General features: G+C 35.2%; 2 protein-coding genes across 2 annotated transcripts; one reads left to right on the forward strand and one right to left on the reverse strand.

Moving 5' to 3' along the window:
• Positions 1–7,942: 7,942 nt before the first annotated feature.
• LOC111992687 (3-isopropylmalate dehydratase small subunit 1) lies at positions 7,943–13,963 on the reverse strand. Its single transcript, XM_024024550.2, has 2 exons — positions 13,095–13,963; positions 7,943–8,380 (listed from the first exon to the last, which is right to left on the reverse strand). Exon 1 carries the CDS (start codon positions 13,887–13,889, stop codon positions 13,113–13,115), a length of 777 nt encoding a protein of 258 aa, XP_023880318.1. The 5' UTR covers positions 13,890–13,963; the 3' UTR covers positions 7,943–8,380; positions 13,095–13,112.
• On the forward strand, positions 10,478–12,294 carry LOC112028032 (large ribosomal subunit protein eL15z). Its single transcript, XM_065765521.1, has 3 exons — positions 10,478–10,692; positions 11,530–11,727; positions 11,827–12,294. Exons 1-3 carry the CDS (start codon positions 10,483–10,485, stop codon positions 11,920–11,922), a joined length of 504 nt encoding a protein of 167 aa, XP_065621593.1. The 5' UTR covers positions 10,478–10,482; the 3' UTR covers positions 11,923–12,294.
• Positions 13,964–16,916: the final 2,953 nt, after the last annotated feature.

The following is a 16,916-nucleotide window of genomic DNA, read 5'->3' on the forward strand; positions in this document are numbered from 1 at the left end:
GGTAAAGGCTCTCAGCCTCCATTATTTTTATCAAATTTAAGTATCTTAATTTTCGTTATTAAAGATAGTAAAAGTCAAATTTAATTAATTGCTTTACCAAATACCAAAATCTCGATTTGGAAATTTAATAGCATGGAACCAGATTTTATTAGGATTGAAATTCATCTAACAAGAGATTCTTGCTCCCTTTAAATTTGGAACGTGACATGCCTAAATTATATCTTTTAGCATATGTACGTGCACAACTAAATTGGTTACATGTGTGAGAAGTTATTTTCTTTTTGATCAACAATATCACATATGTTATACACTAGTGGATGCAAGTAGTGGAACTATGGAAGGAATAATTCTCAACAGAATCGTTTTTAGTAGAAATCCTATAAGCGCATAAATGATTACCAAATTCATGCATAATGATCATGAGCATATACATGCTGCTTTGACTTTGAGAATGAACATGTTTCAAATTGTCATCATACAATCTACTCTCAAAATAGTATCAGATTATATCCATATGAATTCTTTAAATGAAAAAGATATCAACAATAGGAGACATCATTATTCACATAGCTCATGATATAACATGTCATACCAAAATCTTTGGTTACGTATGTGTTTGGGGTTTTGAGTTTTCCTCCTGTACACTTGTCTGCTTATCGAACATGCTTTAACAATTGATGCATAAATCCACTACATGGTTTCATGAAAACTTTTGTGGTTTCTATATATTTGAGCACCATACTTTCACAAATTGAGCCATTATTTTAGTGCTCAGTATGAATTAAATTACATTTTCTTTATGTTATGCACATGCATATTTGTGCTATGCAAAAGGTATACTATGCTAAAGACTATGTTATGGACGCATCAACCGCCCATAAGCCACAACAAATTTTATATATTTGTGGTTAATAACATTTGTAATTTCTTGCTTGACAATGTTGCTCCAAGCCTAATGTTTTACGCAGCAAGAATACATGTAGTACAACAACTAGACTAGAGTATCTAGACTATCTCGATTGTACATATAATCTCAAGTCCACAGGATTAAGAATGAGAACTCATCAAGAAGAGCTTACTAAAAAGGAGATTAGAGGTATGTGACATGATAGCATCATACCACCCTATCTCTATCTATATATAATTGTTGACACTGCTATAATGTAATTTTGTACCAAGGCCAAAAATCATGGAAAAGCCTAGAATCTTTCCATAGCATCATGAATATTTCTTTCTTTAAAAAAAAAAATGCTATATCAGTATGCTATATGTTTGATACATAATTGTTATATCAGTATGCTATATGTTTGATATATAATGGCTCACACAATGATATGTAAAAGACATGGTGTTAAAAATTTAGCTTGAATATTTATTGAATGTGAAAGTATGATGATAGATCATGTATCAAGCATAAGTACTCTTTTTAAATTGTAGTATATGCATAACCAATTAGGCATGTGTTTGGAAGAATCTTATCTTATGCACATGCCAATCTTAACCCTAATGGGATCACCCCTTAAAACAAACTAGAGCAAAGGCAAAAAGCCCTATAAATTCTTACCAGTGGTCTCTTTTACTCATATGACAAGTGTTTAATGAAACACTTTGCAAGTATGTGTATAAATTGCAGAATGACAGGACTTTAGATAGTTGATCATAACAGTCAAGTGAATAGCCCGAGAAGAATAAGAAAAGACATTGGCCAACTAGGCCACTGTCTTAACAAAGAGACAAAAAGCAATGGTCATTTCACTGGTTGCCATCAAATGATAAAGGAAGTACTAATAGAAGTCCCCAAGATAGCCTCCATCCCTAAAGGAAGGGAATATAACCACGAACAGTCAACATGCCTTAGTCCTTGCACCTTCAAAAGAATGAAGAAAAAAAGATCTAGGCCTTAGACATGAAGTATCATGTTGAGCTTAAAAAAAAAAAAAAATCTTGAAAAGGGAAGAGCTCGTCATCTTAAAAAGGGAAGAGCTTGTCAAGAAGATCTCAGTAATAAAAAGATCAAGGTATGTGACAAAATAATATCATCATTTAAGATAACACATTTATCTTTGTCACTTTTATATTTGTCTATAAAAATTTACACCTAGTAAGGTTTCATGCAAAAATGTATGCATTACTAGACAGATCATAAAAGAGGTAAAACTCCAGGATTACAAGGAAATAAGAAAAATGTCTACTTAAGCTATTGGTAACTTATTATTCATGCATGAATTGTTCTAAAATTCTTGTTTAACCAAGTCTTGGCAAGTGCATGTGCTACATAATGTAGATATCAACATGGCCTTAAGAAGGTCTAAAATGACGTAGCGTCAAGGAATATTTCCAGCAGCAAGTGACAAGATTCCTTAAATGGATGTAAGTCACCAAAAAATGGCTAAGTGATAAGATTCCACTAAGACAGATGTAAATCACTGACGAAGCCTAAGTGACAAGATTCCTTAAATGGATGTAAGTCACCCAAAAAAATGGCTAAGTGATAAGATTCCGCCAAGACGGATGTAAATCATTGATGAAGTCTAAGTGACAAGATTCCTTAAATGAATGTAAGTCACCAAAAAAATGGCTAAGTAATAAGATTCTGCCAAGACGGATGTAAATCACTGACGTAGCCTAAGTGACAAAATTCCTTAAATGGATGTAAGTCACCAAAAAAAGTGATAAGATTCCACCAAGACGGATGTAAATCACTGACGAAGCCTAAGTGACAAGATTCCTTAAATGGATGTAAGTCACCAAAAAAATGGCTAAGTGATAAGATTCCGCCAAGACGGATGTAAATCACTGACGTAGCGTAAGTGACAAGATTTCTTAAATGAATGCAAGTCACCAAAAAAATGGCTAAGTGATAAGATTTTGCCAAGACGAATGGAAATCACTAACGAAGCCTAAATGACGAAGCTCTGTAACTGGATGTAAGTCACCCAAAAAATGGCTAAATGATAAAATTCTGCCAAGACGGATGTAAATCACTGACGAAGCCTAAATGACGAAGCTCCGTAACTGGATGTAAGTCACCCAAAAGTGGCTAAGTGACTAAATACCCTTAGACGAGTGTAAGCAAACAAGGATTCTTACACAAACGCAAGTCAAATGCAAATCAATAATATCAGATGTGACAACCAGAAAATGAATAAAAAAAGAAGCATCGAAGTGATCAAAAATGGTCGTCCAAAGAAATCACCTCGCTCTTCAGTAGTGATAAAAAATAGTCATCCAAAGAAATCACCTTACACTTCAGTAGTGATAAAAAATGGTCGTCCAAAGAAATTAACTTGTTCTTCAGCAGTGATAAAAAATGATCGTCCAAAGAAATTTGCTCACTTTCAAGACCAAGCTATGATCCCTCGAACGTCCAAAAAGACCTTCAAAAGGCAAATACTAAGAAGTATTTATAAAAATACTATCGTTCTTGAAGAAGAAAGTAGTTGAAGATAAAGAAGCCTGAATCTAAACAAGTCAAGAACATTCCCTAAGTCTGACCAGCATAAAGCAAAATCAGACTTGGGAATGGGGGGGGGGGGGCAACTGATGAGTCCTAAAAATCATTAAGGTCGTCCATTAATATGGACAACCTTGCATCATTAGTAGACCAAAAGATGTAACCGTTCAAGCACATTCAACACATTAATGGCGACCGTTACTCATCGGTCTTAAACGCCCATCAATATGATGACTGTTACACATGGGTAATAATCACCTCCAATTATGTATAATAGCTATCCAATCACCTATAAAAGGGACAGTCCGTCTCACTTGTGGAGGTACATCAAAAACTACTACAAAACACTATCTAAATACAAAATATATGGATTGATACTAACTTAAGCATTGAAGGCTCCACCACCGGGCACAACCCGATGGTCTCTTTGATCTATCTCTCCTTTATTTTGCAGGTCCTACGAGATCGTCTAATACTTCGGATTGGATGAGTGACTCAACTGACGATTTTGGCATCATCAATATTCATTAGCTTATCAAGGTTATTTCATTTAAAAAAAAAAAAAAACTTATCAAGGTTAAAAAAAATAAGTTGGTTAAAATTTTGTAACAAAGGTTTTTTGCAAAAATTGTTTGTAAAGGTCTTTTTAATTGTCTTTAGTGTTGAATCAACCAATGTGACTTTACAAAAGTGCCTATTGAAGTGCCACACCACATTGTCTATAAATAGTTATTATTCCATTTTCAATACTTTATATAATTTTTCACCATAATAGAAATTCACAAGAATTCTCAAGTTCCAATACAAAGAATTATTGGCTTAGTTCGATCATAGAACTATAACACCTTTAGCAACTTTGAGTGGGGAAAAGTATTATCTTGAAGAAAGTGATTTTAATGTGCCTCTAAGCCATCAAGTATCTTGTTATTCACTGAAATTTTATTTGTTCTTTCATTGTTATCTTGATTGTTTTTGAACAATTATTTATCATCCAGAGTTATTATTTTAGAGGGAGTATCATATTTAGTGGTTGTAAGAGATAGCAAATAAATTCAGAGAATGAAATGAGATGAGTTTATTTGAGTTTAATTTATGGGTTGGTTTTCCTCGTAAAATTACTTTTTATAGCCTTTAATTTATAAAAACTTACCAGTACTTTTTTATAGACAAAAGGAAAAAGCCATTTGAAAATAGTCATATAAGAACCACAAATAAGACCCAAAAAAGAAGAAGCAATAAGCCAACTAATAATCAACTTCCAAATGCACGCTTAGTCTGATATCCAATCAAGTTAATGTAACTGGCTAGTCAACATTAATTAATGACAATAGACAAAAATGATCTACACCTTGACAGTCTCTAATGACTTAACATGCCCATCAAGATGAACTATTTTCTCAAAAAAAAAAAAAAAAAAAAAAAAAAAAAAAGAGAAGAAGATAAAATGAACTAGATCCAAGTCCAACCACTGGCATCCCGCAATTCACTTTTTGGTATCATTAATTCTTCTTTTGCAATGGCCTTACAGCCGAATAATATTTCAATAATTGAAGATTTGAATTCGACCCTTTATGGCTTATCACCATTTGTGCTAGATTGCAAACTTCAATATAATGATTAGATAAGTTACATAATAATCCCAGGGGTGCTTTCAAATAGTATGTCATAGACTTCTAAAAAAATTTAAGAAATTTTTTTTTTTTTTTTTAACTTTTTAAAGTGTTTCAATTTGCTCTTGCAATGAGTGATTATGAACTAATTAAAAGTAATAAAAAGTCATGTAAATTATGTTTAAAACTTATTTGGATAATAAAAGACATGTCACATGAATAATGATAAGAATTTTAGTAGGAGGGACTCATAAAACCATGGCATCTTTATGAAATTGTTTTTTTTTTTTTCATTAATTTTTTAGTGCCAAAAAAATACTCCATGTAATTCACATTGAGGGATTTTCTATCCAAATAAGATATAAGAAATAAGAACAACACTTGTTTCAGTTATCATCGATTAGGATGCATTCATTTATATAAGATTAATTTGATCATGTGTGTGAGGGACCCATGATCATGAGCCCATGACCAAGCTTAGATAGGTCAGTAGGCCTATAAACCCAATACAGATAGCGGTTCATTGCCAATCAAACCTTCTGACTTACAAGCATTCATCATTGCAAAGTTTATTGTAACTATTGACCTTGTCACGCTCTATGCTAGGTACAACAAAGAAGCCCTTGCTAACCTAAAAGGCTCCTCTTGAACAAAACAGTCTTACTAAATAAACATAGAAAGACCCATTTCCAACATCAACCTAATTAAAGTAATTTTGGATTGACAATCAATCAGTAGAATGACATGACCCTCGCTATTGAGGATTTCATGGATATAACTGTCATGCATTAAATGCTAGGAAATATCTTTTACACACGATACACATGCATTTTCAAGTCACGATTTATGTGCAAAAGTGTTGTGTGTAAGATATTCGTAACATACATGTGTGCTATTATTTTACAAGGGAAATATCTCTTACACACACTGTACACATATACACTTTCAAATCACGATTTATGTACAAAAGTGGTGTGCGTAAGATACAGACATGTGTGTTATTATTTTACAATCACCCACATGTAACTTCCCTCAAATTTTTGGGGATGTGAGGTTGTCACACGTCCAATAGTGAGTAGACATCCCTTCCTTTTGATGCATAAAATTTCTTACAATCAGACTGCAGTGGAGGCTTTGAGGAGGTTGGGGGATTCACTTTGTGGTTTTATGGCTTCCTTCCAAGTGGTTTGGGTTTTTTTTTTTTATCGAACTAAACCCCATTTCTCTATTTACCATAACACTGCAAGCAAGGTGTGGTGCAAGTCAATGCCATGCAATGGCCGTAACTAGCAAGACTAAAATTTCACACAAGCTTCGTCTTCACTAGTAGAAATCCGAAGATTAAGAAACAATGCACTATCGTGAAATATGAGGCCATGACTTTAAATCATATTTATGGCAGGGGTAAAATCTACAAAGCAAACAGAACTTATTAGCACCTAAAATGAACTAAGCTGGACACAATTTTTTCCCCCTTACATTATGATCATCCCAACTCTCATACACAAGCTGAGAACCACATGGCTGATCATAGACAACTAGGTAAGTAGCATTTTTATTCAAAAACCAGTACACTGGGGATAGCTTACCCCTAAATCTTTCTTGGTGATATCCGGTATTTATGCAATAAGACAAGAAGGCAGTGATTGTTCCAGAAATGGAACATGGACCGGAAGGGGAAAGGAACATCGTCGTGAGCCCTCCAAGGAGGGCTTGGGGTTGGTTAGACCACATGTTGTTCTTAGTACGTGCCCCCGGACCCATGCTACCCTATACGCGATGACGGCTCCATAGGGTAAGAAAAACCATCCTACAAGGTGAACAGCTTAGCTTATAGTACAAGGCCAATAACCACAACTTGTGGTCTTCTAGACACCAACAAAAACCATCCGTCGAAGTGAGAGCCCTCCCAAAAACAAATCTTGTTTACACAAGTAGTCCCAACTATCTTATGGGTGGTCGAAAGATAAACTCAGTCACACAACAGCTTAAGAATCCTCGTAGTGAAGGTAATCTCTTGTTGTAGAGGCACACTACACATGATACATGATAAGCCCCTAATATTCCGGTCCATTCCACTAGTATCTTTGGTTCTTACCAAGCCCAATCCCCACCCTTCCTATATCACATCAGAATACTTCCTGAATATTGGTAAGCTTTGAACTAGTTGAAATGGTTATGAACAATGCAATTATGACAATCTGGTAAGAATTAACGAGTATGCATTCTGTGTAAACTTCATAATCACTATAGTGAATAGAAGTGGGAATGTAATGGCCTCGAGTTGTTGACAGAAGACTTTATTGAGAGCCATTCCTAAATGAAAGTTTGCAGTAGCATATTATGGATGATAATCATCCTTTTGATCCAATGGCTATCCAAAATGTGTTCTAAATATGGTGAATCCTAGTGTGAGTTTGGAAAGCACGTTTTGCGAGTTTTCCAGCAGATGTGTTTTTTTTAGTAGGTTCTAGGTCCTATGCACTGTTTACGAGAACCACAAATACTTTTTTTTAGCAAAAACAACTTTAAAACTGGATTTCACGGCACTATTCACACATTTAAAAATTATTTTGCTACATTATTTTCAGTTTTCAGCAATAAGCAATATCCAAACAGACTCTTAGATCGAAAAACTTTCCTCCACCAATGATGAAAATGAAACGTATATCTAAGACTGAGATTACTAAAAGCTATAGCATTGGCCTATGGATTTATGTTCCTTTCTCCTTTTCTGGATACAGAATTGAACTATGGATAAAAACCAAGATTATAAAATGACTCAAGACTTGCCTTTTGCCTTTATAATTTATACTTTTATAGGGAATAAACCTTTTTATAAAATTTAAAAAAAATTTTTTCTTTTTTTTTTTTAAAGAAAAGCAATTTGACAATCTTCATTGAAATTTGAAATTGCTAGTGCACAATGATACATAACGAAATTGGAGCAACCAAAATCTCACATGCAAAGATTCCTTGGTTCCTTTCTTGCAGGAGATCAAAGAGTGTTCGGGGAAATGAAACCAAAACAAGCTTCCAAGTTGATATACCAAACTTAAAACAAAACTAATCTCTGAAGATACGTTACAACACACATTAACTGCAAGTCCTACTGAAAACAGGCATAACAACGTGAAGAGGTGGCTATGTTTCAGTGACAACAATCCTTTATTCTTTTGATAAATATGACAATGACATTTTATTATAGAGAGAAACATGGGAACACACAAACTTTTCATCTGAAACATCTGGAAGAAAGGATCCATTAGCATCCGTACAACTGAAAGCCTCCTGCAATGCACCTCCTATAAAAGCTCTAAAAGCCAGAAACAAACAATAAATTAGTTCATATATCTGATGCATGCAAACAGATTTTTGTTCCTTATATAATATATACTTGGATTGGGCATACAGACAATTAAATATTGAGAACCTAAAATACAACAGCAAAGAGGCATAAGATCTCACTCAAAATAGTATAATATCATGACCAAACATAAACATTAATTAGAAAATTTGTTTAGAATTGATTAATATATAGGTCTAAAACAAAAACTAGATATTTGCTTCATCTATCAGCTCATTTCATGTCCGAAACAATTTAAGTGTGAGAAAAAGAATATTTCACTCATGAAATTATAAGCAGACAAAGACAAAAAGAGCCAGGGGGAAGTAGTAAACTACAACATCCGGTAAGATCCCACATATTCCTTGGATATTTCAATCTAAAAATTCAGTACTTCAGTTGAAGATTCTACACCCTGAAAATAACATACAATTCACAACTTCCTCACGCACAGAGCACCAATGATCGTTTTCAAATCTACTCATGTTTCCTACTCCAAGCAATGAAAACCAAGTACAAATAGCTTTCACCAACAAGAAATAATCCAACCATTCCCATCCATGGGCTCAAGCCTGAAGCACATAAATCATGGAGAAGAAAGGTCTAACTTAGTAAGCACAACAAATGTTGATATCTCATCCATCACAAACCATTAAATTTACACATCTTTCTACCAAGGTCTCCCCCTCATTCACTTACCCAACAAAGATTCTGTCATTGCTCCTACCCTTACCAATGAAGGTGAACACAGTGCACATGATAATAGAATCAAATTTAGCAATGGGTTAGCCAATTGAACAATGATTTATCAAATGAATAATCATTAAAATAATATGTGAGTGGATATAATAAACATAAAATTTTCTTCCAGGGTAATCTTATTCTACCTATTCTTTACATTAATCTTAACCCCTATCATGTTATCATGTCATTCATATTACTGACATCCAATTTAATTGTCAACTCAGGTTAAATTTTGGGTCATGTGAAATCCAAGCATTACTAAATCCACAACAAAAATCAGTGAAGAGGCAGAAATTTTTCATTTGATTCCAATTCATACACAGATCACTATAGGAACTAGAACAAGAATGGCAAAAACCACCAAGAAAGAAAACTAAATATGATAAACGCCATAGACTATAGTGGTCCCCTGAAGCCAAACCAAGCTCATACATTCACCTAGCTGAAGTTACATATCAATAAGTGATTTCCTCCGTTATTTATTTGCGCTTGCTAAGAGACTCATCATCAATGCATAATTCATAGGCTAAACATTTAAAAAAAAAAAATGGAACATTTTTAGTTACAAATATGCCCCATGCCTACTTCTCCAAGTTACCCAACCTAAACAATAACACAAGCCATATCAATCTAGATCCCTGACAGTATTTGGCATTACAGGTTCTATTCCAAGTTTAATCACATTAAAAACAAGTATCCATATCCATTTCTTCTCCATCTTAAAACACAAATTCACTTCAATTCATTAACTTTTATATGCAGAAAGCAGAAGCTAATGCATCCTAAACAACCTAATAATTCATCAAACAAAATATGCACAACAAGACCGAATAAAAACAAGTAAACAACCATTAAAAATGAATACACACACACACACACAATCTATTTGCTAATCCTCACCTACACCACACTCTTTGCTGTCCAGTTTTCTAAACATCCAAAAATAACTCTATTAACAAATTGAACAAACTAAGGACATACAGGTAAACTAAGAAATATAAATTACCCGTCAAATTCTACTCCTACTAACAATTCACACACTCACATAAATAAGTCACATTCTCAAAATAAAAGATTAGATAAAAACAAATTTGAAATAATGAAAGTAAAAAATACCATAAATTCACAATAAGCAAATAATTAATTACACTACAAACTATAAAAGGTCTAGAAAATGAGATAGTGTGATTATATTTTGTAATCTATTTACCAAGGAAAACTTGTGTTTGATTTTTCTCTTTGGTGGGTTGATTTTCTGATCCTTTTTTACCATATGAAAAACATTTGCTTAAAGCAGATGGAGGTTTTGTATACCAAGTGTGAATAATATGTGGTATATTATTATTTACGTTGTTGTTTTGGTGACAATAGGGGCTTACAAGTACGTGTCGGAGCTATGGAGGAAGAAACAATCTGATGTTATGCGTTTCTTGCAGAGGGTGAGGTGTTGGGAGTACCGCCAACAGTCTGCCATTGTTCGTGTCACCAGGCCTACTCACCCTGACAAGGCTCGTCCCTTGGGTTACAAGGCAAAGCAGGTAGGAGGTGCTTTAGTTACCTTGTAGAGATTATATGTTGACTGTAATTGAATTATGGTTAGGCTTGGTTGGAGCTTTAGCCACATTTGAGCGATATATGCCCATGAAATATCTTATCAGCTTTATTGAAATTTCCTCATTCTAAAACAACTAGGATTGAATTTGCTTCTATGATATGCTTGCATGTTCCTTTTTCCTCTTCACCATTGTATCTGCAACCTGTTCTGTGGTCTGTTTATAATTTTTTTTCTTTTTACTTTGATGTTAAGGATTTAGTTTCTTAGTAGCACTCCAGGAATAAGACACTCTTAGTACACCCCCTATACCATTGCTTTCCTATACAAGCGATCTCTTAATTTTGTAAGATTTACAATGTGTCAATCCTTTAGTGCTGGATTAGCTGCATCTTAATGTGAATGCATTTCTCCTTTGGAGGGTGTTTATGAAACATGAAAAGATGCTTCCTGAGACCAGCAACATTAAATTTACAATCAATCGTCTGACCAAAGCAAGTTCTCATCTTCTGAATCTTGCTTTTGTCTTGATCCGATATGCCTAGCAGCCCCAGTCCCTCTTTGGAGCTCAAGTTAAGATGCGGTTGGAACAGAGGCATGTTTAGTTGTGAATTCAATGTTGCTGATGAATTTTATTTCTTCTGATAAATAAATCCAAAATTTGGTTAAGTAATGAAAAATGTGAATCATTATTGACATTTGCTCACCATGACTTTACAACATGTCATTTCATCCTCTCTTATATAATTTGTCTTTTGTGAACATGCTCACAAACAGTATGTCATCCATATGTATTTCTGAGTGAACACTTTCTTGTTTGCAGGGATATGTGGTCTATCGTGTTCGTGTTAGACGTGGTGGTCAGAAGAGGCCTGTTCCCAAGGGTATTGTGTACAGGAAGCCCACAAACCAGGGTGTTACACAACTGAAGTTTCAGCGCAGCAAGAGGTCAGTTGCAGAGGAACGGGCTGGTCTTCAGTTGGGTGGTCTCAGGGTTCTGAATTCATACTGGTTGAACGAGGTTTGTTGCCTACTCTTTCATTTACCACGTTGCTGCTGTGTAATTGTTGCTGGGGGTGATTTCTGATTTGTTCTTGTATGTTGCAATTTCCTGGTACAGGACTCTACTTACAAGTACTATGAGGTAATTCTAGTTGATGTTGCTCATAATGCAATCAAAATTGACACAAGAATCAATTGGCTTGCTGGTGCTTAACACAAGCACAGGGAGCTCCGTGGTCTCACTTCTGCTGGTAAGAAATACAGGGGATTACGTGGAAAGGGTCACCTCCACCACAAGGCACATCCTTCTCGCAGGGCAAACTGGAAGAGAAATAACACCCTCTCCCTTCGTTGCTACCGTTAGATTTTGTTGTTGCTTTCAACTTTTGCATCTCTTTTTTGGATATTGTCTGGCGGAATGGTAGTGGTTATTTGGAGCTGGAAATTTTGGATATTGAAAGACTCGAATTATGTTCTACTTAAAAATTTTATTAGTTGATATCTTGATCTGGTTCTTCACTGCATTTTATTTGTTATTTTGATATTTATTCTGGTGCAATTAATGATTCTCAAGCTTTTGCCTTTAGCGTGTTTCAATCTGGATTTTGAGCTTTGCTACTGCATTCTTGCGTCTGGATTCTTAAGTTGAGATTCGTCTCTAGGAAATTTTATCTAATTTTGCTGGTTGTGGGTGTGGTCATTTAAACCACAATTAAATTGTTTTATTGTCTGACATAATTTGCGTGGGTTCTATTTTAACCCACATCTCTTTCAAGGGTTTTTTTTTTATTTTTTTTTATGGACATATATATATATACACACACACTTTTTTGTTTATATTTTACTTTGGGGGTAGTTTTGTTGCCATTTTTGGTTCTTGGTTTTTCCAACTTTGACCAATGAGATTTTCCTGGTATGAACTGTGCGGATAAATAAGATTATAGTCTATAATTTATAGAGAACCTTTTCTTGCACAAGTTGACAACAAAATTTACCTATTCAGAGTTGAACACAATTGGATCCAAAGCTGTGTACCCCTGACTCCTCAATCGTTTTTGTGTGGATAAATTTGATTGCTTCGAGGGTTAACCACAAATCTAGGTTCTATACTCAAAATAGTCTTAGAAATTTGAAATATCAACAAATTCACCCAGAAAACCAGGTTGGCACAAATCTAATGCATTTATAAGCTGAGTAGTTAGTTTCTTTTGCTCATCCAGTTGCATGTATTGAATCTTAAATGCATGAAATCTCAACATGGTATTTTTTCCAGTCTTGCTGGACAATGCTGCTTCCCATATTTTTTCCAATCTTAAGAAACACATTCACACAGAAAAGTGAGCAAATTTTCAATTCGAAAACGCAGATAGTGAGTGAGTGGAATACCTGAAATTCTAGGCTGAATTACTTAGTGGGAATCATGCCAGTGTTCCTCGCATAAGCGAAAATGCCACCAGCCTCGATGACGGGCCCAGCATCCCCAATGGGCTTCAGCTTGTACTCCTTCCCAGTCGTGTGATTGATCAAACGGCTCTCAGCGAGCTCAATGGTGATAGTGTCACCAGTCTTACATTCCTCACAAATTCTACCCTCCGATTCCAGAGGGTACACCTCTCCCGTCGCCACCGAGTTCCTGAAGAATATCCGCGCATACGACTCCGCCACCACCGCCGCCACTCCAGCGGCGCCTAGCGCCACGGGCGCGTGCTCACGAGACGAGCCGCAGCCGAAGTTGTAGCCGCCGATCACGATGGAGTATTTGGTTTTGTTCTCGTTTGGTTCAACGAACCGCGTGGTGTAAGAGGAAGGGAGGCCGATTAGGGCGTATGAGCCGAGCTTTTCGTACTCGGCGGGGTTAGAGGGGACCAAGGTGAGGTACTCGGCGGGGATGATTTGGTCGGTGTCGATGTTGTCGCCGACGACGTAGCAGAGGCCGTGGAATGATGTTTGGGCGGTTGAGGTGGTGGAGGAGGAGGGGGTGGCGGCGGCGCGTGGGATGATGGAGGAGAGGGAAGCGCGTGAGGAATGCGTGGTTAGGGGTTTGACAATGAGGTGGGTTGGGGTTTGGGATGTGTTGGGAAATTTGATAAAACGAGTTGTGTGATAAGAAGGAGAGAAAGAGGGTTTGTTTGAGGTGGTGAAGGTAGGGTTTGGAGAGAGAGAGAGTGAGGAGGCTGCCATGATTTTGGTTGAGGAGAGTCAATCTGTCAAGAGTGTCAGATAGCCGAAGGTGAAAGGACTAAAAAAATCAGCTAAAAAGAGTTTAAAATTTTAGAATTAAAAGATAGGCCTTGCACAAAATGCCAATGGAGCATGCAAGTCAAAATGGGCGGCCCAAATGTAAGTAAAGCCCTTCACGGCTTCACTACTCCCCTTTTTCTTTTTCTTTTCTTTATTTTTTAATGCATCAATCATCTAAATAAGGATTTTTTTTTTGGGAGAAGATCTTAATAAGTATTACCTAGGGGTGTCAATTCGTGTTCGCGGGTCGGGTTCGTGTCGTGTCGAGTCATAAGTACTCTACTATATGGGTTGACCCGAACCCGACCTGTTTAGTAAACGTGTCAAGAATCTTCAACCCTAACCCGACCTGTTTATTAAACAGGTTGACCCAACCCGACACGTTTAACCTGTTTAATTAATAAGTCATGTAAAAATTAATACTAATAACCTGTTTGATTAATAGGTCATACATGATCTAATAACCTGTTTGATTAATAGGTCATACATGATCTAAATAATCTATTATTAATTTCTATATATCTAAAATTAAAATACAATTACAACCATAAATATAATAATAAACATATAATTACAACTTCAACCCTAACCCGACCTGTTTATTAAACAGGTTGACCCAACCCGACACGTTTAACCTGTTTAATTAATAAGTCATGTAAAAATTAATACTAATAACCTGTTTGATTAATAGGTCATACATGATCTAATAACCTGTTTGATTAATAGGTCATACATGATCTAAATAATCTATTATTAATTTCTATATATCTAAAATTAAAATACAATTACAACCATAAATATAATAATAAACATATAATTACAACAACAAAAATTAAGCAATAATAACAAAATTTAATACCTTTATTACCTAAACGGGTCAAACAGGTCAAACGGGTTCACATGTTAAACACGAACACGACCCGTTTATTAAACGGGTCAGCCGTGTCGACCTGAATATGACCCGAACCCATTTAGTCTCAACCCATGACCTGTTTATAAACAGGTTAGTCGTGTCGGGTTCGCGGGTCGTGTCAAATTTTGCCACCCCTAGTATTACCATTGTCAAAATACTCACAAATCATCAAAATTACAATTTGTAAGTTTAGATGCAAATAGAATAATGTTTTAGTCCTAAACTATTTTATAACATTTTTATAAACCAATTTTCTCCTCATTTGGGGAATAAAATTTTTTGGTGAGTTTCGTAAAAAATACTCGGGTCTCGCAACTTTTTTTTTCTCTCCCCCTTCCAACCAAATAACTTTCAAAAAGTTTTCCTTCCTCTCTCTCTCTCTCTCTCTCTCTCTCTCTTTTCTTTTCTTTTCTTTTTTCATTCTCCCTAAAATCCACTAATCCAGACATACCCTTAATGACATGGCTAAAAACTAATATGACCGTGTGTTGCCCCACCCCCTCTTATTTTTTTCTCTTCACCAATTTTATTCTTTCTATGGGTCTCCGAATTATTATAAAAATAAATCTAGAAATTAGAATGATAGGAGTAAGTAGTAACATTACAAGAATAAAAAGCATATATATTATAGTATATTTTAATTAAGTTCTATTTTGGTATCTCAAATTTTTAAAAAGGAAACAATTTTGTGCTTTGATAATTTTTTGTCCATTCTTTGCTGCAATGGCTAATGACATGTTGAGCAAACTTAATTTTATCTATCTATATATATATATGACCGAAATCTTTGAAACTCCCACAATTTTCGACGTCAGTATTTTTTATTTATATTTTTTAATTTGGTTTAGGACTTTTAAGATGTATTCAAACGCAAACATCTCCTTTCTCATACAATTTTCTATTTTGTTTTGGACTCTTCCTTATCTCTCTCTCTCTAATTCTCTGGTCATTACATCACTATTAGGGTTTATTAAGAATTAAATTGAATACTACCACACAATAAACTCACGCTCACTCTCAAATACCACAGTCGCCACACCAAACCACAAAGTAGTCTTCATAATCATTTTCCCTGACTGTTGTGGATGTTAACGTTGTTACTTCTTTTCTTTTTTTTTGAGGAACTTTAGGGTTGTTATATTTCTAGGCTTCCGCACTGACTGCATGGTAAACAAGTGTGGTGAAATTTTCCTCAGATGTCCTCTTTGAAATCTTTTAACAACTACCCATTAAGTCACTTCTGAAATTTAGGTCCATCTCTCAACAATGGCACAATATCATTGATGATCCACACTTTGCTTACATGCACCATTCTTGATGCGTTGAAGAACCCAAAATCCTACTTCTTGATCATCACACCCAAAACGAAAAACCAATAGATGTAACAGTTACAAACGTTGGGATCTTCTTGAAGGCTGACTTGAATTTAGTTGCAAAGTTCACAAAATCAGTGACATGTTACCTAGAGGATTGTTGCAATGGTTTGCTTTGCCTTTCAAAAAGTTATGATGATAGATTCTTGGTTTTGTTTAAATCCTCTACGGCAATAACTTCGATCTACCATTGCCACCATCTACAGCCTCTCCTAAGCTAGGCAGTAGAAAATATGGATTCTGGTTCAATCGTCCAAAGAACACGTACAACATTGTTGTTGTTGCAGTTTTCTTACGCGAAAGTGTTGATGAAAAACCATGCTACAAGTTGGGTGTTGAAGTTTACACTCTTGGTACACCTTATCTCTCATTCGTTTTTATTTTTTATTTTTTTACTCTTCCTTCCCTCCTTCTCTAATTTTCCGGTCACTAAATCACTATTAGGGCTTTTTAATTATAATTTTAATGTGTTTTTGTTAATAAGAATTGTCCATTTTTTTGTTATGTAGTTGTATTTTTTTTGTTTTTTTGTTTTGTTTTTATTTGCAACTTTCCGAGGCATTGCACAAACGGCATGAAAATAGCTATCAATGCATTGTAACATGAAACAAAACATTCTACAGATTTGTCAAGATGGTATGGAATAATAAATAAAGTTCATATCTACCACGCTTGAATATA

Source organism: Quercus suber, unplaced genomic scaffold (assembly GCF_002906115.3).
Source record: "Quercus suber isolate HL8 unplaced genomic scaffold, Cork oak 2.0 scaffold_23, whole genome shotgun sequence".
NCBI classification, from domain to species: Eukaryota; Viridiplantae; Streptophyta; class Magnoliopsida; order Fagales; family Fagaceae; genus Quercus; species Quercus suber.

Coding starts and splice junctions, on each gene's coding strand:
- LOC111992687 (XM_024024550.2), bottom strand. CDS start 13,889: ATGGCAGCCTCCTCACTCTCTCTCTCTCCAAACCCTACCTTCACCACC.
- LOC112028032 (XM_065765521.1), top strand. CDS start 10,483: ATGTGGTATATTATTATTTACGTTGTTGTTTTGGTGACAATAGGGGCT. Junction 10,693..11,529: donor TGGGTTACAAGGCAAAGCAG/GTAGGAGGTGCT, acceptor TCTTGTTTGCAG/GGATATGTGGTCTATCGTGT. Junction 11,728..11,826: donor ATTCATACTGGTTGAACGAG/GTTTGTTGCCTA, acceptor TTCCTGGTACAG/GACTCTACTTACAAGTACTA.